The 22,207-nt window shown below is 39.2% G+C and overlaps 3 protein-coding genes and 1 long non-coding RNA gene across 6 annotated transcripts in view; 2 read left to right on the forward strand and 2 right to left on the reverse strand.

Annotated features, from left to right (window-relative positions):
* Positions 1–6,410: 6,410 nt before the first annotated feature.
* LOC113020431 (frizzled-2) lies at positions 6,411–8,992 on the reverse strand. The gene has a single exon (XM_026164399.2). It carries the CDS (start codon positions 8,814–8,816, stop codon positions 7,179–7,181), a length of 1,638 nt encoding a protein of 545 aa, XP_026020184.1. The 5' UTR covers positions 8,817–8,992; the 3' UTR covers positions 6,411–7,178.
* A 1,287-nt stretch (positions 8,993–10,279) lies between these two features.
* On the forward strand, positions 10,280–17,648 carry moto (minamoto). The gene is made up of 8 exons (XM_026164396.2): positions 10,280–10,421; positions 10,722–10,824; positions 12,087–12,259; positions 12,369–12,473; positions 12,630–14,112; positions 14,594–14,728; positions 15,658–15,835; positions 15,920–17,648. The coding sequence occupies exons 2-8, from the start codon at positions 10,762–10,764 to the stop codon at positions 16,108–16,110; spliced, it is 2,328 nt and encodes a 775-aa protein (XP_026020181.2). The 5' UTR covers positions 10,280–10,421; positions 10,722–10,761; the 3' UTR covers positions 16,111–17,648.
* Positions 17,199–20,198, reverse strand: ccdc43 (coiled-coil domain containing 43). 2 transcript variants are annotated; one of them, XM_080300778.1, is made up of 5 exons: positions 19,990–20,198; positions 19,393–19,486; positions 18,351–18,483; positions 18,142–18,194; positions 17,199–18,012 (listed from the first exon to the last, which is right to left on the reverse strand). In XM_080300778.1, the coding sequence occupies exons 1-5, from the start codon at positions 20,161–20,163 to the stop codon at positions 17,825–17,827; spliced, it is 642 nt and encodes a 213-aa protein (XP_080156904.1). In that variant the 5' UTR covers positions 20,164–20,198; the 3' UTR covers positions 17,199–17,824. The 2 variants fall into 2 exon arrangements, with proteins under 2 accessions (XP_080156904.1, XP_080156903.1); XM_080300777.1 differs by having other exon boundaries at positions 18,351–18,486; positions 19,990–20,194.
* LOC113020432 (uncharacterized) overlaps positions 20,159–22,207 on the forward strand; it is a 33,937-nt gene continuing 31,888 nt past the window's right edge. For both annotated transcript variants that reach the window (XR_013908804.1, XR_013908803.1), the window contains exon 1: positions 20,159–20,290. This is a non-coding gene — a long non-coding RNA (uncharacterized LOC113020432). The remainder of the gene's footprint in view (positions 20,291–22,207) is intronic.

The raw sequence follows: 22,207 nt of genomic DNA on the forward strand, positions 1-22,207 counted from the left end.
TTGTATCTTAGCATTTACCCTTACAGTTCTTGGAGACTTAAGGTGGACATCGATGTTATTTCATGTATTTCTTTTCTATCATTGATGTATTAAATACACGTGGACCCCTGTGTGGCTGATTTTTGAGTTAAGTAGCACAGAAACATTCATGTTCAAGCTCTGCTGCCACCCTGCCTTTACATTTCCATTGCTGGCTCTTTTGGTACAAGGCCACAGCATGACTTCCACCCCACCTTCCCAGCCCTGGGCTGGAGTGAGAATCGGCCAAGGCTGTAAATTCCTCAGAAAGAGTTGTTAGGAGGGCCTCCATTAAAATAAGGGGGGCGGCACTCGCCAGAGAGGAGCCGACTCAAGAAGTCGTCATTGAAGCCTGAGGCCCTACTGAGGCTCATGAGAGAGTAACAGATTAGATTAGAGTATTGCCATCTCATTCTCTTCAATAAATTTAGTTTATCTTTAGATGCAGGTGCTCAGAGTGCTGCCATGTTTCATTAATGGGTCAATAAGAGTGATTTTGCTGCCTTGTGAATTATCTGTAGGGGGTTAATTGACCTGTCAATTAAAAGCTGCGATTACTTCAACAGCTGTTGCATTATGTGGCTTTTTAGACTCACCGTAGCCCCCTGCTGAATAGGACTAAACTGCCTCAAGTGTTTTTGCAAGACATGGAACAAAAAGAAGCTTAAATACCAAAAAAGAACAAGTCATATTTGTGATTGCTCTATTCTTAAACTATAAGAGGTGAGAAGACTGATCGGATAGCAGTTCCAAAATAAGATAATTAATACAGTGAAATTGTAAGTATGGAGTTGACACTAAAAGTTCATTCCAGAGTATCTAGCAGCATCTTTACATTCATAACAAGATAGGTGAGCGCTGTGTCAGACTAGAGGCTTGTCCTGTGACACTAACATAGTGAAAAGCCTGTGTTCCAGAGAGATGTTGAAAGCACACTTTTTCAAGTGACGTCATCTTTTCAGAGTAACAAAGCTATAACATCACATCAGCATGGTTTGATAGTCGTAGTGATTTTTTTCCAGGGGCCCGTACTGCAGAGCTCGCTCAACTTCTAATGAATTTGAAGGATATCAATTTGAAGAATCTTTAATCTCTTTTACTTTTAAACCCACTTCTTGGTGATACCCTGTGAACTGCTGCTATGGGAAGCGGTCTGTAAATGTGTATCACTTGTGGTTTTAAGGCACAGAGAACTTTCCAGCACAGAAACGTTGATATTTATCTGTGTGTGAAACAGATAAGAGCTTTTAAAATAGAAAAATAAATAAATAACGAGGCAATAGTGCATGCTGGAGGTCTCTATAATACTGTTTGGCTGGCTGTCGCAGCATCCAAAAAAATGGCTGACTCCATGGAAGCAAAGGAAGTGACATAAAAATACCCACTCCCAGAGCTCTCTCCTCTCTCTAAAGACTGAGCTCTATTAAATTAAATGACTTCTTGTCTTGATTATCTCTGTCAGCATGATCTAGAGTCTTTAACCACTGCCATAGAAAGCTTGGGAAGGATGTGTGTTTTGTCTGGCACCATTTCTGTCATAACTAGAGGCTCTGAACTCTTTAGTCACCTCTTTTACTTGCATAGCTGGATGAAGAGTTTTCCTTCTGCCGCTGGACTTGGTTTTATCAGCACCTTTGACACTTTCTGGGCCAGACTCAATCATTTAAAACTTGATGGGTTCAAACTGCCACTTTTATCTTATATATATTATATATTCAGTCTGGGCTTCACTTACATGATAACAGCTCTTGTCAAGGTCTCTAATAATCTGCTGCTCACATCTGACTCTGGGCTGGTTGTGTCTTAATTCTGCTTGATTTTATCTGAGCTTTTGATACTGCAGATCACAATATGTTAGTGAGCCATTTGAAAAAACTGTTGGCATCAGTGATCTAGCGCTGGATTGGTTCATTTCATATCTTTCTAGCAGGTCATTCTCCGTAAGGATCAGTGATGCCTCTTCTTTTGATGCACTATTTTCTTACAGAGTCCCCCAGGGATCTGTCTTTGATCCTCCATTTTTTAAACAACCTACATACTTCTGGTTGGACGAATGCTTCAGAAACACAGTATAGATTTTCATTGCTATGCAAACAATCCACAACTCTATGTTTCAACCTGGTACTATTGATAACTTATACATTAGGTCTTGTGTAGAAGAAGTTAGAATCTGGACGTCTAAAAACTTCCTTAAGCTGAATGACTAAAAAAAATGAAACAATCATAACTGCACCCATAGCTCTGGTCAATGTCTCGAAAATATTTGCAAAGAGGCTTGCAATTTGAAGATATGATGTTGATGATGACATATCATGATGTCCTGTTTCATTCAGTTTTGACAGAAATCAAAAATTGTACCATTCCTGTTGCAGTCCTATTTAAAGAAGGTCACTCGTGATCTTATTTCTTCTAGAATTGATTACTGCAACGCACTTTACTCAGGCATCAGTTACCATACCATACACAGACTGCAGTCAACTCTGAATGATGCTCCAACGGCTTTTAACACAAAAGGAGCGACCACATTACACCAGTCCTTTGCACGATTTCAGTAGTTACCTGTTAGTTTTAGATTTGATGTTCAGATTTTATTGTTGGTTTTTAAAGCTCTAAGTGGTGCGGGCCCTGTCTATATCTGTGTAAAGCTGTCTGCCTGGCGACAGGACCACAAGTTTTGTAACACAAATTTATATTTTTGGGCTTTATCGTGTGCATACATTGTGAGTACATTCATAGTCTCCATAACATTGAAATCTGCAACTTTACAAAAATAAATATGTTCAGCTGTGGGGAAAAAAACACAACACAGTAGCAGAAAAACTTGTGCTTTAGTCCCTAACACTGTGTGTGTTATCATTTGCTACTTGTACCATCATTCTGACAGTTTATGAGAGAGACATGGTTGTGTACACAGTGTGGTGTCTAGATGCACATTAACCAATCCTTTTACTTCAAACACACTCCTCCCAATCAAGACCATTATTATCCCAGGCCTACTGCAGGCTCCCAAAATATCAGTCATGCAGCTGTCGGCACCTCTCTGCTCGGCAGCTGGAAAGGCTCTGAGCCACTCCCCTACTTTCTACACTGATTCTGCACCCTTGTCCTTGAAGGCAGGGGACTAAATAAACTCCCCCAACATCCCAGTGTCAGTGTCAACAGTTTATGTTTGAATTCTTGTCAAAGCCACCTTTGCATTGTCTGTGCGCTTATGAGCATACAATAGCACATAGATACATGTCAATAAAAATCAGCCAACGAGAAAGTAAAGGCGGGTACACTTTCTAGTTTTAACTGTGTTCACCAAATCAATGCGATTTGGAAACCAACAAAGTGTAGTGATCGCTAATAAGAAGAGCTGGACATCTTGTTAGAAATGATGTATGCCTACAGACCCCATTATCATCTCCTTTCACTGATGAGATAAAAGAAACCTTTATTAGTTCCACACATGGGAAATTTTTGGTCACGGCAGAAGTACAAGAGCAGTAAAAAATTAAGAGAAAAATAATATAATAGAATAAGATAAACAGAATAACATACTATACAAAATAGAAAGAACACTATATACAGTAGGATAAGTACTATACAAATAGAATAAAATACTTTGTTACATAGGGAAAATTGCACATCCAGGAAACAGGGTGAGAGTTACAAATGTGTATGAGATTTTTGTGTGTGGTCCTCTGCAGAGACCATGTTGTAGAGTCTAACAGCAGTAGGGAGGAAAGACCGGCAAAATCTCTCCGTCCCACATCGTGGGTGCCACAGCCTTTCACTTTTCAATCCATGGTTGTGGGTGGTGTAATAACCATATTAATATTAAAGTAAATGGATATTTTAAATTACTTTTTTTTAAATCAGCAAAGTTATTTGTACTAAGTAATGTAGTTCTTCAAATATCATGGCTTGTGAGGTAACAATGAGGGGGAAAAAAGTCAGCAATTAGAAAATGATTTTAAAGACGACCAAAAGAAAGACACCTCTTTACGGTGACCCTTTATGGCTGGAAGCCCTGAATCAAAGTCAGAAGCTGAAATACACATTTAAACCATCATATTTCTGCCAATTTGTTACACTTGATTCCACTCTGAAAGCAAATGGCATGAGGAGAAAGAACATATGGCATGTCCTCTTGAGACTTCAAGGCAATATAAGACAAATAGATAGAGTATGTGCTCTGGAAAACCTCAGCTACTCTCCTATGGTTAGGATAATGTATGACTGCAACTAATCCAGCCTTCTGAGCATGGGTTCCTTCTTGATTTTGTGCCAAGATTTGATTAGAAACAGGCTTACTACATGTCTGGATCCCTTTTTCTTCCTTTCCTTTTTTTCTAACCATTTTCCTCTTTTTCTTAGTCCTTTGTCTGGTTGAAGCACTTTCACAGGCTGGATAAAAAGTTACAAGCTAAGAAAATGTTCATAGTACATTAGAGCATGCTCAAAAGATGGATCTACAGAACCTGTGAGAACACTGACTAACAACACGATCCTTTTCCGACATGCCTAGACCTTCGTCTAATAGGAGCGACACCATAATATCAACTCTAGAAACATTCTTCCTGTCTTCATGATCCTTGACTTGTCCCTTCTTGCCCCCAAGCAAGCTGGAACCAACTGCATGCAAGATTTAAGATCAGAGACCAACAACATGAGACTGCAGCTTCCGAGAAACGTGGAAACAACATTAAAGAGCCGAATTTACTCTGGATAGTTACCAGCGCTTGCGTAGATAATATTAACAGTTTTATGCATAAAGTTAAAGTTTTAGGCATAAAACTCCAACTAATGCTTCACATTTTTAAACTGTTCTCTCCATGGATAGAGATTGTGAAGTTCACCAAGTAGAATCTGTATTGAACTACCCCAGATAGGTCACTGGGCATAGAAAACATTAAAGACTTACTCACAGAGTATATTTTACAATTTATTTTTGTGGGACAAGTTACTAGGAGCAGCATCTGATTCTATTTAGTTTTGATGGTTTGCGATCAAAGGTTTTTGTTCTCAGAATATTTGCCAAATCACAATTATGTCTCTCCTCATTTGGATTCTCATTTTCTTTCTCTCTTTGTTTTTTTTTTTCTCTCTCTGCAAGACAAAAGCAAATAATTCTGAATTTTCCATCAGGCTCTCCAAACCCCTCCTCCCCTAAATCCTAAAACAATCTCACTCTCTTCACCACTGGGACCCCACCCACATACCGCCTCTCTTCATTCTCTCACACTTCATTCGTTTCTCTGCTTCAGTGCAAAGCCAAACAAGCCAGCCATTAAGCTGAGTATAGCGCAGGAAGTGGGCCTTCGGGCCAGGCAGTACTGTTTACATGAAGCTTGTCAGGTTTCAGCGGCACTTTGAAGTGAGCAGCACAGGAGACTGTCTGTCACTAGGCAAAGGCCCAGCACTGCTCCACTGACTCACTCACATTCCCCCCATTCATCTGAGCGGAGAGAGGCAGGGAGGGTGGAGACATAGAGGGTGTAAAAGGGCAGAATAGAGGAGGCAGGTAGATTTATGGTTTTCCCCCCTTAGAGTCTCTGTTCTTACCTTTAATCACTCTTACCCATCTGTTATTACAACCCGTCTTTATTAAACCCTTGGTGAGGATATAAAAAAGACAAACATCAAATAAATATAACAACCCATTGGTCGTGATATAAGTCGAAAAGGTAACTCAAATTAGAATATTATCCAGAGAGGTGCAGACTAACTCACTCACTCACTAACAGTATATACTATATGCATGCCTCTAGCCAAGAGCTTCTGCTCTGAGGCACAGGGATCAGCTTTCTCTTACACATCCATCTACTTCATGACATCACTGCAGAGACGATTGAGTTTCAGCCATAAGCAGCTTGGGGGATTCCAACTTGCTACAATACACAGAGAGTCCAGAGAAGTAACAACAGCAAATGAATATTTTTCTTCCGCCTTCACCGACCGCACAAGCGGGAACATTTTCACACCTATGCAACAGCACAGGCTTGGCTTGCCAGAAGATTCCCATTAGCTTACACAACAGGCAAGAAAAAAAAGTTTCTTGTTGTTGTTCAGCACTCGAACGCAATGTTAATGTACATGTGTGAAGATGTTCCCTGCTGCATTCTTACATGGTGGCATTAGTTGCTTAGGCACAACCCCCCCCCCCTCCCCAGATGTTCAATATTTTACAATTTACTGACAGAGTAAGTGATTAACAGGCGAATTGTGTTTATACTGACAGGCTCAACGTACGTGGATTCCTTGTATTTCCCTGGGGGATAATTCTGTGTTCAATAATCACTTTAACTGTTGCCCGTCAGTCTGAGGCAACAGATGTTCAGGTGTGATACAACCCTCACCCCTTGAGAAAACAATGTGGCTGTGCTTGAATTAAAGAAAATCACACGTTAACAACAGGGTTTAATTGTTAAAACAATACTGAACACATATAAGAGCAGAAAGATGAGAAAAAAAACCTCACACAAAGCATGATGTTCCTGTCTAACCACAAGTTCAAAATTCATAGTCATGAGTTGATATCTGTAAATTCTGCAGAGACTCTGCACATGTTTTCCGTAAATTAAGGATAACAACACAATGTTCTAATCTATAATCACAAATTAACAGAAAAGAAAATGCAAAAAGAACAAAAAACAGGCATGTCTTTGTCTGGGCTTGTGGCATTCATACAGTGCAAAATTACTTAGTTTGAGTACACTAGCAGATAAGGTAAAGTATTTACTTTTTAAATACAATAATATAATGTTGTGTTTTTACAAATACTATTTACAATTTTGTAAAACTGTACATGAAATGTTTTTGCAAGAGTTCAAAAAAATTCAAATCAGTCATTCAGTCTGTGTTCTATTGTCTGCTGGATCATCACTCCCCAGAGTTTATGGAGGCTTTAAGAAAGGAACCAGAGAAGGTGAGGAGAGCAATCAGCACATGGCATCCATAGCCATGATTGTTATTTGTTCACACAGTCAGGTTCAGTCTGTGTTTATCCAGCTTGTGTTTTTCTCAAAATCCAACCCTCAGTTTGGCATGCAAGTGGGACTAGAAAGCTGAGGCAAACACAAATGCTACAGCTACTCACTGTGCTACTTACCTATGACATGAGGTATAGATAATAAAACAAATAATAATCCCAGCAACACTCATGTGCTTTCACTCTACACAGTGGTCTCTCCGTGTTTGCCATTTGTCAGCCTTGTGTAAAACTTATGCCAGGAGTTCAGAGTCTTTCCAGACCAGATCCAGAAACCAGAGGTGATGCCCACTATCAGAGTCATCAGATATTTGATCATGAAGACGGTGAAGTCTGGTGTCATGTGGGGTCCAGGATGCATAGGGCAGGGAATGGCCAGGCTCCTGCAGTTGTGGCTGACCCAGCTGTGCTCCCAGTGGGGCCGAAAGGCCTGCTCATAGAAGAAGCATGCAATAACAATGGTGGCAGGTACCGTGTAGAGCACGCTGAACACCCCGATCCGTACCATTAATCGCTCCAGCTTCTCCGTCTTGGTGCCATCGTGTTTCATGATGGTGCGGATTCTGAACAGTGACACAAAGCCAGCCAGCAAGAAAGAGGTGCCGATGAAAAGATAAATGAAGAGAGGGGCCAAAACAAAGCCCCGCAGAGGATCCAGGTTGCTGAGACTCACAAAGCAGACTCCGCTGAGCACATCACCTTCAATCTGCCCAATGGCCAGGATGCTAATGGTCTTGACAGCTGGCACTGCCCAGGCTGCCAGGTGAAAATACTGAGAGTTAGCTTCAATGGCCTCGTGGCCCCATTTCATACCTGCAGCCAGGAACCAGGTGAGCGATAGAATGACCCACCATATGGAGCTGGCCATGCTGAAGAAATAGAGCATCATGAAGAGGATAGTACAGCCTTCTTTTTTGGTGCCTTGGACTATGGTCTTATAGCCATCAGGGGTGAAGCTGTCATTGCACGCCACCCTATCACCGAGGAAGAAGCCTGCTATGTAGGCAATGGAGACCATAGTGTAACAGCCAGACAAGAAGATGATGGGCCGCTCTGGGTATCTGAAGCGTTGCATGTCAACTAAATAAGTGGTTACTGTGAATAACGTAGATGCACAACAAAGCACAGACCAAACTAGAATCCATATGCGCGAGAAATGAATTTCTTTATCACTGAAAAACATTTTCCCACCGCTCCTAGATGACTCACAGGGAGCGGCACAGTCCTTCTCTTCTAAAAATTTATAATTCAAATATGGGGGAACTTTAAGAACAGACGGGCAATGGAATGGCCTTCCACGTGGGGGGATTATGGAGACATCCGACGTTCCTGGAACAGATATAACCGGAGGGACGGTGGCAGTGGAGGAGTCATTTTGGCCCACGCAGATTTGTCCATCTCCCAGCACAGGGAAGTTTTCGCAGCGCAATCGGTCCGGCCACTGAAAGCCAAACTTGTTCATAAGAGCCTCGCAGCCCTGCTTGGCCCTCTCACAAATCGATCTGCATGGAGGAATGGCCTTTTCCAAAACTGTACAAACAGGCGCATACATGGAACACAGGAAGAATTTCAACTCTGGCGAGCACTGTACCTTCACGAGCGGGTAAAACTGGTGCACTTCGAGCCCTGCGTCCTCCTGGTTGGAATGACCCACTAAATTGGGCATGATGGTTTGGTTATAAGCAATGTCCGTGCACAGAGGTATCGAAATCGGCTGACAAAATCCATGTTCCGGGACAACTATTCCGTTGTCGCCTTGATACTGTGCTGATATCAGCAGGGGCAGCAGGACCGCAAAAAAAAAAGTTTTGCAAAAACGCATCTTCCCAAGTTTAAGTATCAACTACAGCCTGATAAAGTCGCTGTAAATTTATCTAGTGAGCTCCTTCGTATTATCAGTTCTCCAGTAACAGTAAGTCTCTATAGGGGGGCAAAGTTGCTCCTCTCTTTGTTGCTTAGTCTCTGCTTAAACACTGCTGGCTGACTTTTTTCTCTTCTAAATACTCAAATTCCCTTCGGGCCAGCGTTAGTGAGAAATACGCCACAACATCCGGTACAATCTTTCAAAATAAAATCCCAATATGATTTTGAAGGAAAATACTCGAGTCTCAGATATTTTTGCTTTAATGCCTAACACCCGCACCAACACCATCATCAGTAACAATCAGCATCATAATCATAATCGTAGCTTTGGTTGAAGGTTGAAGGCAGACAATCTATGCAGTTTCAATGGCATCTGTGGCATCAGAGCCAGAGACTCTGGAGACATTTGAGTCAGGAAGTGACAGGGGGTGACTGAACACATGTATTATTATCATGGACAATCCATTTCACCTACTCCATTCTTCACTGTGGAGGCAGCAGGGCTGATTCTCTATCAGGCTTATTTGTTATTCTACATTCCCATTGTTTGTGTCTATGATTTATGGGATATGTGTAATATGCTCTTTTGCACAATCTGAGTCTTATTTTAAGTTCATTTTAATTTTCTTTATTGTTATCGCTTATTGTTATACACAATTAAGACAGAAAATCAACAACAACCTTGCAGAAAATAAGAACTTCATGATGGGTACTTTTACTTCAACAACTTTAACAATACTTTAACAATGTTCTTTTTATTCTAAATTATAGTGTTTTTTTTATTTTTTTATTTTTATCTCGGACCCACATTCTTGCATGGATTAAGAGGGTTCAATATCTGACCTGAACAACCTGCACCCATGGATTACAAATTTGGGGGTTCTTTTGTCGACCAAAATCGGTTCTGTTCCGTTTAGGCCCACTAGAATGCGCATGCTCTTATTTTGAAGGAACACTTTCTTGTCTACTGGTTGCATTTTGAGACGCTTTGAAATTAACTCCACAGCTGGAGTGGTGTGGTAGAATAGACTTTACAAGCGCCCCTTAAACTAAAATGTAGATAGGAGAAGGGTTTCGTGTCACTTTCAAGTGTCCATCAGTAACTCAGTTTGTTTGTATGTACTAAGATCATAATATCTTCATTTTAAAATTAATTTAATGAACAAACTGCAGACCTAAAACTGACTACTACCACTTATATTAGAAGAAATGATTATTATAATAAAGATAGTATTTACATGTTCTGCTTAACATAGCCTATATAGCCTTTATACACAGTTTCTGTGTAAGGTGTTTTTTATGTTAGCACCTGCCATGCCACACCATGGTATAAATTATGGGGGAGGGGATGCCGCTACATGTTGCTATGCCCCTTTGTTTTCTGCTTGATGTTAATTGGAGTAAAAGTATAATCCCTCAGCCTCAGCCAATGTGCTTTCAGGTCGCGAGGGCAACATCGAACATCTCCTGGGTGGACTTGAGGACGGCACGAGAGGGATTAAGGCGATGATTGTCGAGAAAACTGTTGAAACTCCTTAAGTTCGCCTTGTTTGACTAAATGCGGGTAGGTAACTTTAAACGGTACATTTTGCTGACCAAAAAGTTAAAAAATAAAATAAAATTAGAAAAAATTTACTGGTAAAAGCGTTAGGCTAAAGCTACGGGTTAAATTAGCAAAGTCATCATCAAAGTTTGCTAGCTTGTCCAGTTACATAAACGGCTAGTTAAGTTTGCTAAGTTGGCTAGCTGAAAAGTTGCCTTTTCCCGAAAAAGTAGTTTGCTAATGTATTTTCCATATCTGTCAAATGTCTTAATTTACTATGCAAATCTTTATAAAAATGTTTCGTTCTTTGTACATTGCCAGAGCTGTAACCGAGTACTGAAGAACCAAAGGGGAGTTCAGAATGGCGTTTGATGGACGTCAGAGCGCATTTGCAAATTCACTCTTCCACAGCTATCAACGTCAGGTACGCAGGAATAAACAGTAATTTAGGCTAAGGTACTTTGCATATTTGAAATATCTCCATTTCTTAAGAGTTTATGATAGGCCAACTCACTGATGATCATTTTTTCCCCTCCACAGTTAACCATATTGGTTAACTTGGGTTATGGGACAAAGGAAAAAATGCAGTTCATCCCAAAGGTTTTTTTTTTTTTTTTTTTTAGTTCAGATTAGAACCACACTAAGGAATGAAACAATGTTTTAATTATGATCTCTAAAGTTGTGCTTGCAATTCTTGGAAGTTTTTCTTTCTTTCTTTTTTAAGTTCCTTGTATCGCATAGAGATGTTTTAAAATTGTCAAATAAATAGGTCTACCCTGGGGTTTCTTCCCAGTTGGATGTACTTGTAAACCTTCTGTTACACATCCCAACCACCTTAACTGGGTCCTTTTGACATGCAGGAGCAGGGGATCTACTCCAGGAATTCCTTTGGACGTCTGAGCTTCTTAACTTGTCTTTTAAGTCTGAGCCCAGCCACCATATGGAAGAAACTAATTTCTTCTGTTTGTATTCATGACCTCACTTTTTTGGTCAATATCCAGATTACCTGATCCTAGGTGAAGGTTGGGATATTGATAGATTGGTAAATCAAAAGCTCTTTGTTCATTAGGCAGTCCAGTACTGCTAATGCCACACTGCTGGTCCAACTTGCACTCTGTCTTCCCATCACTTGTGGATAAGATCCCGAGATACTTGCTTCTTGAACCTTGCTTAAGGCAGTCTCTCTCCCCCAACACAGAGGGAGCATACCACCGTTTTCCAGCAGAGAACCATGGCCTCAGATTTGGAGGTGGTGATTCTCATTGCAGCCATTTCATGCTTGGCTGCAAACTGCTCCAGTGTACGCGGGAGGTCACGCTTTGACCTTGCAAAAATCCTCTGTGGTATAGTATGAGATTCCCAAAGTGAGTGACACCCCCGCCCCCCGCCCCGCCGCCCCCGCCTGGCTATGCTTTGAGATCCTGTTGATGAAACTCAAGAACAGGATTGGAAACGAGAGGCGACCCTCTCACTCCAACACCCACTGAAAAAGCTGCTAGGCTTTTGCCAATATATTTTAGTTCAAAAACTGGCAAATAAATTAACATTATCATTTCAAATGTAATTATTTGAAATAATTTCAATTCCGTATTTTTACAGAGTTAAAATTGTCTGTGAAAGTTTTAGCTTAAGTGTTGTAATTTGCATTAGTTTGCCTTATATGAGATTGGATTTTCTTTATTTCAGGTGGGTGTTAATGCGGGAGGTGGAAATGGCAGTACGGTAGCAATACCCTTCATTTCCGTCCCCAGTGCGTCACAGCAGGAACAGGACACTGCATCCTATATGCCCTGGTCTTATTCTACTCAGGATGATCCTTATGAACTCATTAGATGTGCCCAGCCCAGCATTAAAAGCAGGTATTCACCTAAATGAAGTTGTAAGCAGTTTCATTGCTATGCAGCAATGCTTGTTCAATCAAAACGGCTATTTGTTATTTCCTAAGAATTTATTTTCTGTTACTTTAAGGAAACCCCCTGAAAATGCTGATTATGGTGGTGAGAGTGATCTACAGGGTCTAGTGTCAAATATTTTGGATGATGCAGATTCACAGGATAGCTTCTACAGTGAAGGGTATGTCATTATTGTGATGCATGTAGTAGTTTACTTCATGCTACAGTGTGCATTGTAAAACGTAATAATCAACAGAATAAGATATGTGAAAGTTTTACCTGCTTAAAATAGTTTGTGATTACTGTCACTAAAGGAATTCCTCAATTCCTCTTTTAGGACCCTACCTACATGCAATCCCATCTGGTCTCCAAAGACATTGAGTGAAGAACTGCTACAGTATTTAGAATCTGAGGCAAAACTGCAGCATAACCCTTCCTTTACTCCAAACTATGTATCTCAGGAAAGTTTCAGTAAAGCACAGCATCGGTCAGGAGACAAAGATGTTGGTGAGCTAATGCAACAGTCGAATGGCCTTGTTTCTAATCGACAGTGGCTTTTTAATGGAGAGAGCTACCTACCCCATCCCCAAAAGCTGCCACCAGGTCTACCAGTACCAAATGCTGGAAGCAGCTATACATCACAGATGCAGCAGAACAAACATGTCAACATGCCATCTTATAATAAAGGAGTCAATGGTCAGGCTTTTAATAATTTTCCTGACATCAGTGACATTTTTAGACCTCAAAGTGAAAACAACACACCCTGTTTTGAATCTTTCTATGAAGATAACTACATCCAGAACAGCATAAAGCCAAATGGTAATGGGCAGTATGTACCAGAACACATTAACCATCTGGTCAGCAGCTTTCAGTCATTAATGACACATGGGAATGATGGTGTGTATTGTGGAGACCTGGGAAACATGCATAAGCAGATAGTGGGCATGGACCATGAAGACAACGTGGCTGAACAATGGAAAATAACCAGTCCTACAATGTCAAGACAGAATTCTCCTGGAAATCAGATTCCAAAACAGCTGATGGGGGAATTGGGGACAGTGCAAAGAGAAAGAAACAGAGTGAAGAAACAAACATTCAAAAAGGATGGCTTTCAAGATCTACCCAATTTCTACCCTCAAAGCACAGAGTATGTCCAACAGCCAAAGCAATTCCCTACACTGTTAAATCCCCCAAATCAATACCCCAAAAAGATGGTGCATAGAGAGAACATAAATGTAACTACAAACCAGTATTCAAAACATCAGCTGCAGAATAAGACAAAATCTCAGGTTCAGAAAGAAAAAAGCAAAATGCAAGCAAATGGATTTCTAAGAGAGGGCTTTGCTAGGAGGCCCCAGTTCAACACTTTCATGAGAGAGGGGGAAGCACAGCTCCTTTCACAAAACCCATACTTTGACTTCCAGGAGACTGTGCAGTATAAAAGATTTGATGGTGAAAACGGCATGGTCAGTGCAGGGAATGTACAGCAGTTCATGCCCTTAATGTATCCTGTAAATGACCCCAGGAGGTACTCGGGGATCCCTGTCAAATCCAACTTCAGCTCTAGATCCACACAGCCTTATGCAAGTAGTGTTCCTGGCATGGAAGCAGATGATGTGATTCCACTTAATGAATCTGCAGCTTTCAACTCCTACCTCAGCGACATGAGGACCCACAGAAGGGACAGTACTTATCATGGAATGGCCTCAGCAATGACAACTTCAGTGTTAAGGAATCATGGAGGACCAGTGATTCAGCTTTACTTCTACCTGGATGAGTGTTATGAGCAGTGGAGGTGTTTGGAGAAGGAGAGAAAAAGGGTATGCCATCAAGTCCTGATTTTGTGTTAGAGGATATTAGGAGTAGAAGCCCTCTTCAATCTAAAGTTATAAAAAAAGTTTATTTTATAGAAATTAAGTTAATGAGGTCATTTGCTCAGCTGATGAAACATGATACAAATACAGCTTTTGTGTGTGCAATACAACTGAATTATACTAGTAAATGTATTTTTAGTCAGCTTGGGTCCAGAATAGAATAGAATAGCCTTTATTGTCATTGTACAAGGTACAACGAAATTGGAGTGCCACTCCCTTGGTGCAAAATGCAATAATAAATATAAAATATAAAAAGTACAATAAAACAACCGAATCTCTCTATTGCTAATATTTAGCATCAGCTTGAGAAAAATCTGTTTGCAGCTTATGATGTACAAAAATATTTTGTTGGTATTTATAAAAAAAAAAAATTCTACCCTTTAAAAATTTTTAAGGTTGTCATATTCTTGTATATTTTCTATTTTAGACAGAAGTCATCCTTACAAAAACATTTCTTGAGAAAAGAAGTCCAGCAGTGACCAACAGTAACCTGCCCAAAACTCCACCAAATCCCACAAGAGTTGACCACCTCATTGTTAATCAGATAAAAGAACAAGCAAAGGTGAGAGCCCTGAATTTAATGCTTATATACTGTCACCTACAGGGGAATTTTATCACAGCAGTTACCAGTTGTTAACAGTTACAGGCAACTCAGTTCCTACATTTTTTTTTTTTTAAGCAGGGGCACTAATTAAAAATCATACATGCATATAAAATACTGCCCCAGTAAGGCAAACAGTTAATCTTAATTGTTTCCTTACATTGTATTTATAATAGATGGGTTTAAATTGTGGCCTTGGTCATTTTTTGTGGAGTGTGTCAATTGCTCAGACTACACAAACAAACAAAAACCCCATAAGTGGCAAATACACTAACATGACCTAACTTATAGTAGTATACAAAAGTCTTGAGCCACCAATTTCTTTTGTTTTTCTTCCAAGCAGCCAGACTGTCTTGTAATTTTTTTTAAAAAGTGGTTTTCAGCAGTATTTCTCCAGGGTTTATGAATGCCTATTAAAGTAGTCATTTACACATGCTTTCCAATCCAGTGCTTTAACATGATCATTTCTTTAGAGGAATATTTTGTTTTGTTAAGCCTTATAGCATTAATCTATGAATCATTCAAGGATAAAAAGCCCCCTAACTCTGGGGCTTTCCACATAGAGCAGACAACTTAGGAAATAACCAATTTTAAATTGTGTCTTTAGACACTTTACTAACAGCCTGTTTTTATGTCTAAATATGCATATCATATACATGCATATCTATCTATATATTGTATTTTCACCTATTGCCTATAGTCAGAGCAAAATTAAAAGAAATGAAATGTTTTAAGACCTTTGGACATTTTAACTGTAAACCTAGTCAACTTCAATATATATATATATTTTTTTACATTTTGTATTATTTTCATGCATGATATGTCATCATTCCTTGGGATTGGTCTTTTATTATTATTTTTTTAATTGATCTTTTTGTGATGTGTTACAGGTGGCAAGTCTTCTGGAGAAAATGGAGTGTCTATGTGGTGTTCCCCTTCCAGCAAACATCCACACAGCCCTGAAAAAGAATCATATGGCCATTTGTGTCACACAGGCAAGATGTAAGGAGGAGGCTGTGAACATGACCAAGCACCAGTGGCAGAGACCTAATTTCACAAAGGACCGAGGTAATCCACGTAGTGGTAGACAATGTTGTATGCATGTTCCATGCATGTTCCATGTTGCATGTCCTAATGTGTTCTTTTTCACAGACACCTTGTTGGTGGTCGTGGCTCTGAAGGACCTAGCTGCTACCACTAGGAAGCTCTGCACAGCTCTGTGGTGTGCCCTCCAGATCACACTGCCAAAACCCATCATCATCCAGGATCATCATATTATCAAGGAAGACGCAAACAAGGAGAAGTGCCCTTCTTCATTTGAAAGATACTCTTTTAGGTTATAATTTAGCAAGCGACAAGTATGAGTTGAAGATAAAATTAAAGTCACTCCACATTGCCCTGCTTTTAAGTGTTCTATAGCTAGCAGGGTCAATGAAACAAAGGTTATTGTAGTATTACCTAACTGAAAGTCAAAACCACATTTTATCTGCAACACAAAGATCACTGCAGAGTATGAGATGAGCAATTTAAAAGTGCGATGACTTCATCATTTGGTTTCAGAGAGCTTCTTTCGTTGTGTAGGAATTGCATGAAATATTTTATCCTGCTGCATCTTAACTTAATTTCATTCAATTAGTGTCAGACGCAATCAACACAAATCTTGCACCATCACTGTTGTATTTAAAGGCACTATTTATGTAGAAGATTTCAGTCAATCTTCATTGTTTTACTTATTTATTGGAATGTAATGGAACCTCAGTTCTGGGTATTCCCAAGCAATAATTGATTCTCAAGGGCAGTAGCTTAAAATGAACATGCTAATTATTAAAATGCTTTCTGAAATATTCCAACTGATTTCAACAGCTTCAGTTTTTCATATTTAACTTTAAAATTCTACAATGGGAAAAGTTTTTATCTGCAATTTGGTGCCACTAATGTAAATTTCTAATAAAAAATATAGATTTTAAGTTTTAATCACACTTCCAGCTAGAAACATGGTATTAACAGACATATCGGTGGGATGTTAAACTCTGAAAACACTGAAATGTTCAAATACTTGCTGCATATCAGTGTCAATAGTTTTGGATAAATGTTCCATTTAGTATTTAACACTTTAATTATTTGTTATTAACTGTAATCATAATTCTGTTATGTGAAATGTAGTCTTAAGCGAAAATATGGTCAAGCTTTAAAGTGTAGCATCTAAAAAATTGAATGCATTAATCAATTAAAAAACATCAGTGAATTGACAGTTTGTCAGCAAGGGACCAAAACATTGAGGCATTACAAAGAATTCTCAGGAAATACATATTGTGTCATTTCTTCCCTCGTGTGCTTTAGAATGAGCAGTGTTGTTCTATTCCTGCTATTTTAATGTTTCTGTTGGATTTTTTTCTTGTTTGAAGTGGGAAAAAAAGCAAAAATAAAGCAATTTCCTTGCTGAAAAGTGTTTTTTATTTTTTATTTATTTTAAAAGATGAACCGTAAACATTCAGAATGATGGTACATAATATATTTGAGGTCATTTACAACTGCTGTGTTCTTAAAAAAAACATTGAGTTATTACAGCAGCACATGCCTTTAATCAAAAATGTTTTGAAAAATGAAGGCATTTGCAAGATGTGGCAAAGGATAACAGGCTCAACTGTTGAGTTAAAACTATTTGGGTTTCTTCACCCCCCTTACGATTAGTTCAATTTCAGGTTCAGCAGTATAATTTCATCATTTAAGGTTAAATGTACTTTTAGCCAACTCAAAGCATACTATGTATTTGTTGGAAAAACTATATTTGGCAGACTTAAGTGAAAATTTGACTAACAAGGGATTGACCATGTTCATCATTGACATACAGCTTTGTTTTTTTTAAACATCTGTTTAACTCTGAAAACAAAAGACATTTATTTTTATTCTTAACATATAGTTTGTTATTCACACACACATGAGAAACAAACAAGGGTCTGATGTGGATGGTGTTCAGCTGAAAAAGAGCCAAAGACTTTTTTTTTTTTAAAATATTGTAGCAAAAATCTTTTTTACAAAGTGTCCTTTCTTTTGGTTTTATCTTTTGCGTTCACCCTTCTGTGTACGCTTCTTCTCCTTCTCTTTTCTGTCCTGTTTAGCTAGTTTGTCCTTCTCTCGCTGCATCTTGTCCATTTCCTTCTTCTTTTGAGCTTCTTCGCGAGCCTGGTCCCGCTTTTGCTTTTGTCTGTTCAGCACCAGCTCCACATTGGTGTTTTTGAACAGGCCTGACACTTTGAGTAAAGGACAAGTGGAAGAAAACTAAAATCTGTACACATCATGGTTATGTATCAATTATCCATTCTTTGGGTTAGACTTGGTTACATACAATTGTAAAATATCTGCACAAAGGATACTTTTATCATTTCCAGTGATATTTCCAGTTGTTGGCTCCTCTTCTTCAGCTTCAGTGCTTTAGTCAAGGAAAGAACTGACATCTTAAGGGTTATGACTGCACTGGATGAGACAAACAGTTTCCCTCATTTCCTTTGCATGGTGAAAAATATGGATGATTGCCAAACTGACTGCAGACTTACTGTTTTTTCAATCAATAAATCAAGGATATTCCTCTTCGTCTGTTACATTAGCATATTGAGCGAGAAGGGCTTCTTTCCTTTTCTTGGACTCCTCAGACACCTCTTTCTGCTTCACCACAATCTGAGCTTGTTTTTCTATCATACTGGCAATGGCCTGGACCTCTGCTATAGAGAAGAAAGGACAAAAAATGTGCTTTTGCTATTTTAGATTTTTTTCCTCTCTCGCTGTCAGTATATAGGTTTACTAGCAGATGGAGCCATGAGGGCAATATGTCTCCACACAGCATAACACTTCCTTATGGTTATGTACATAGTCAACATTCTCATTCCAAACTCAAGCCTACATTCTGGTTTCAGTCTTGGGGCTGCTTTTGTTAGTGTTTCCAGGAAATCTCTCCCTTGGATAGAAGTGTCACAAAGCACTCTGCTTTAAACTCAAGGCAAACGATCTTCAACTCATAGATGTAATGCTTCTGTAAGTTTAACCAGTATTAAAGACAGCCTAAGTAGCAAGCTGTCTTTTCCCTTTTCAGTCTGGATTTAAATAAACTGATGAATCTGCCATCCTTTGATGAATTTATTCTTGTGTTCTTTGTAGAGAAGATATACAACTTTGATCGCAGACTACAGGCTTACCTGTGATTCCTAGATTTTTTAAAAGCAGAGTTGAAGGTAATGCCTTAAGCTTTCAGGTCCCTCTTCTGTGGAACTACCTCATAGTTTAGATCTGGGAGACAGACACCCTCTCTACTTTTAAGAGTAGGCTTAAAATGTTGAAAAGGTTATATTTAAGGCTGGATCAGGTGACCCTGAACCATCCCTTAGTTAGGCTTCATTAAGCTTGGCTTGCTGGGGGGCTTCCTATGATGTACTGAGTGTTTCTTAACTCACCTCTTTTCACCCTGTGTGCTTAAACACCACTATTGCATTTTAATCATTAGTAATTATTAAACACTGACTCGCTCCCATGCTTTGGCTTTTGTCCTGTTTGCTTTCCCCTTACTCCCAACTGAGTAACTCTGAGTCAAGGACAATAAATATGGTATCGGGAATGAATCAGTCATACAATACCATCATCAGCATCCTTTTTGGCTGCAGATTTGCTGCAACACTCTTCCCACTGCTTTATGATCTGTTTACAGACATCTTCCACTGTGTTCTCCTCCTGTACACAAATGACAGCGAATTCAAGCAAGTCACACAGAAGTAACAACTCGAATTCTGACCTCACTACATAAAACATATTTTTTTCAGGAGCAGTGATAAGACAAGAAGTTTAGATACGTTATTTTATCAATATATATATATATATAAACTGCACTAGGTGATTTACTGTATTTTTTCTGAGCCGCAAACGTAAAAACGTCTCGGAAAATGTAGAAAAGCCTTTATTTGTTACGTGGTGCGCATCATTGCGGCTTAAGACCACATTCATCTAAAACCTGGCGATTTCTTAGTGGGGTTTGGCGAAACAATTTGACCTATATTACTACTGGATCTTAGCTAAAGAAACTTAATAGCATCTACGGTCGATCATTAGTGCCACATATAGAGGCTGACATCAGCACTGTCACTTGGTAAGCTACCAGGAGACCGACAAGACGGACAGCAACAGACGAGAAAACACAGCCTTGTTGGGAGAACCGAACATGCGCTTCGAATATTCACCAAAAATGCAGATAAAATTCCTTGAAGCGCATCTTCTTTCTCCTCGTCGGTCTCCTCCTCTTGCAGAATCCCTAAAATGTACGCCCCATACACCTCACGATCCACTTCTAACAAGTCCAGTCGATCATTTAGCCAGCTTTCAAACTCCCCGGCGTCTGTCAAGGGCGCAGCCATCTTGGCCCCTTTGGGTCCTACGATGCAGCTCGGCTGTCCGTTGTCATTGCCTGCGAAAAAGAAAAAGTTTTAAAGGTGTTTGACAATTCAGCATTTCAATACAAAGGACAGAAAAAGCGCGACCAAGGTAATGAATCGTTTTTATTTTGTAACAAGCTAATACACAAATGTAGCAGCTGATTGGCTGAGTATATGAACTTAAAATCAAATTTATCTCTCGCTGTTGCTTTGAAAGAAATGCTGAGGCAGTTTGCGTGCCAATTACTATTTTTTCTTTAATTGTAGCATTTTTGAAACATAAAGAAAATGTTTATGCAGTCATAGAAATGTGTATTTTTTACTTATAACTTTTGTCTCAACATGAATTTAAGCTGTAATATTTATTCACAGCGTGACACTATTAGCATTTTTTGTATTCTTTTGCAATTTCTTCTGTTTTCAGCCACAAGATTGTAGTTAAACTGAGACGAAAGCTGTCGTCGTTTAATGAGAGAAACTCTGCATCCATTCCTCATACAAGTAGCTTATAGACTGTATTTTCTAGTCTTTCCTAATTTCTGTGATTACCTTACCAAACCACCACACGAAGGGTCCCTACACTTTGCCCCCTGCAGAGTAAATCATGCACACAGATTATACTTCAGGGGTGCACCTATAAAGCTAAATTACAACTCGTAGTCTATGAACACAGGTCTTGTCAACTGTCCATCTGAATAACATTTTCTGTGATAACTTTATCATGCTGCTTGTTAAATTGATTTAGCAGCCAAAAATTGAATCGGTGCTAAATGCCCAGCATTGGCAGTCGCTTAAGTGCCCTGGGATACTGCCACGAATACCAAAGTTTTTGATTGAAAATTAATGTTTGATTGTTCCGCAGTTTATACAAGTACTTACGCACTCAATCACGCTTTGAGCAGGAGGCGTGCCAGTATTAGTCTAATTGAAATGTTGATTTCCAAATAATGAGCTATTCTTTGTAAACTCGGTGGGCAACTGGCAATCAAAGAACCTCTTGGCAGAAGACAATCGTGATCAAAACATACCAAAAATACTAAAGAACTATTTGTTTCCGCCTTCTAAATTGGGACAAGTCATCTTTGAAGATTGAGGCTAGGAGAAATAATTGACGGAAGCAATTTCCATTACTGTGAAACAGATGTTGCATGATGAAGTTATGCACATTTTTAAAGTATTTACTATTATCTTTTGTAGTATTTGATTCAGTATATATGTAAATTGAGTCACACGAAATGCAGACTTTAGTGATGATCGGCATGTGTGACATTCTGTTTTTGGCCACTGGGTGGAAGTAGAAGACAGATTTGTTTATTTCTTTGTTTATGGTGAAGACGATGGATGAAGATGAATTTAGCTGCATGACAGGCATTTGAACCTCACTTAGTATGTTTTTCATTTTAAAATCCCAATGTGCATTTGCATCAGAGTCGATTTGTTAAAATATAGTTGTTTGCAGACCTGTTGAAGAAGAAAATGCCCTGCATGATGTTTCTTCCTCTCCTGTCATCTAACACTGAGAGAACCAACAACACCTTCCAGCTGTTTGAATATAGTAAAACACAAGTGAATGGTTTGATCCTGCTTCTAGAAAGCATTTTGTGGAAGGGTGGTTATTTGTTACCCCTTACACACACACGTGCATAAGCGCGCATTTCCCTTCCTGTTGCTCCCACATAATAGTTTCACACGTCGATGGACTTGCAGTAATGAAGTGTGAAGCTTCTGTGACGCCACAGGGAAGCTACCGTGTGGAACTTTACTCTCTATTTTAGTGCACCACCTTCGGTTCCTTACAGCCCATTGGCTTATGATGGCTTATATATGTGGTTCACTTTGCACATTATTGTAGGTAAAATTAAGTATAAGCTTCATCAAACACACTTAACAATTGTGAAGCCAGACAGACAAGTTTTAAATAACATAAGGTACATAACGTGTAGCATACTCAGTGTTTTACATACATTTAAAGTTTGCTAAGGAAGCAAAATCTATGTCTCTAGATTATCTACCGAGGCATGAATAT

The sequence above is a fragment of the Astatotilapia calliptera genome, chromosome 4 (genome assembly GCF_964374335.1).
Source record: "Astatotilapia calliptera chromosome 4, fAstCal68.1, whole genome shotgun sequence".
NCBI classification, from domain to species: domain Eukaryota; kingdom Metazoa; phylum Chordata; class Actinopteri; order Cichliformes; family Cichlidae; genus Astatotilapia; species Astatotilapia calliptera.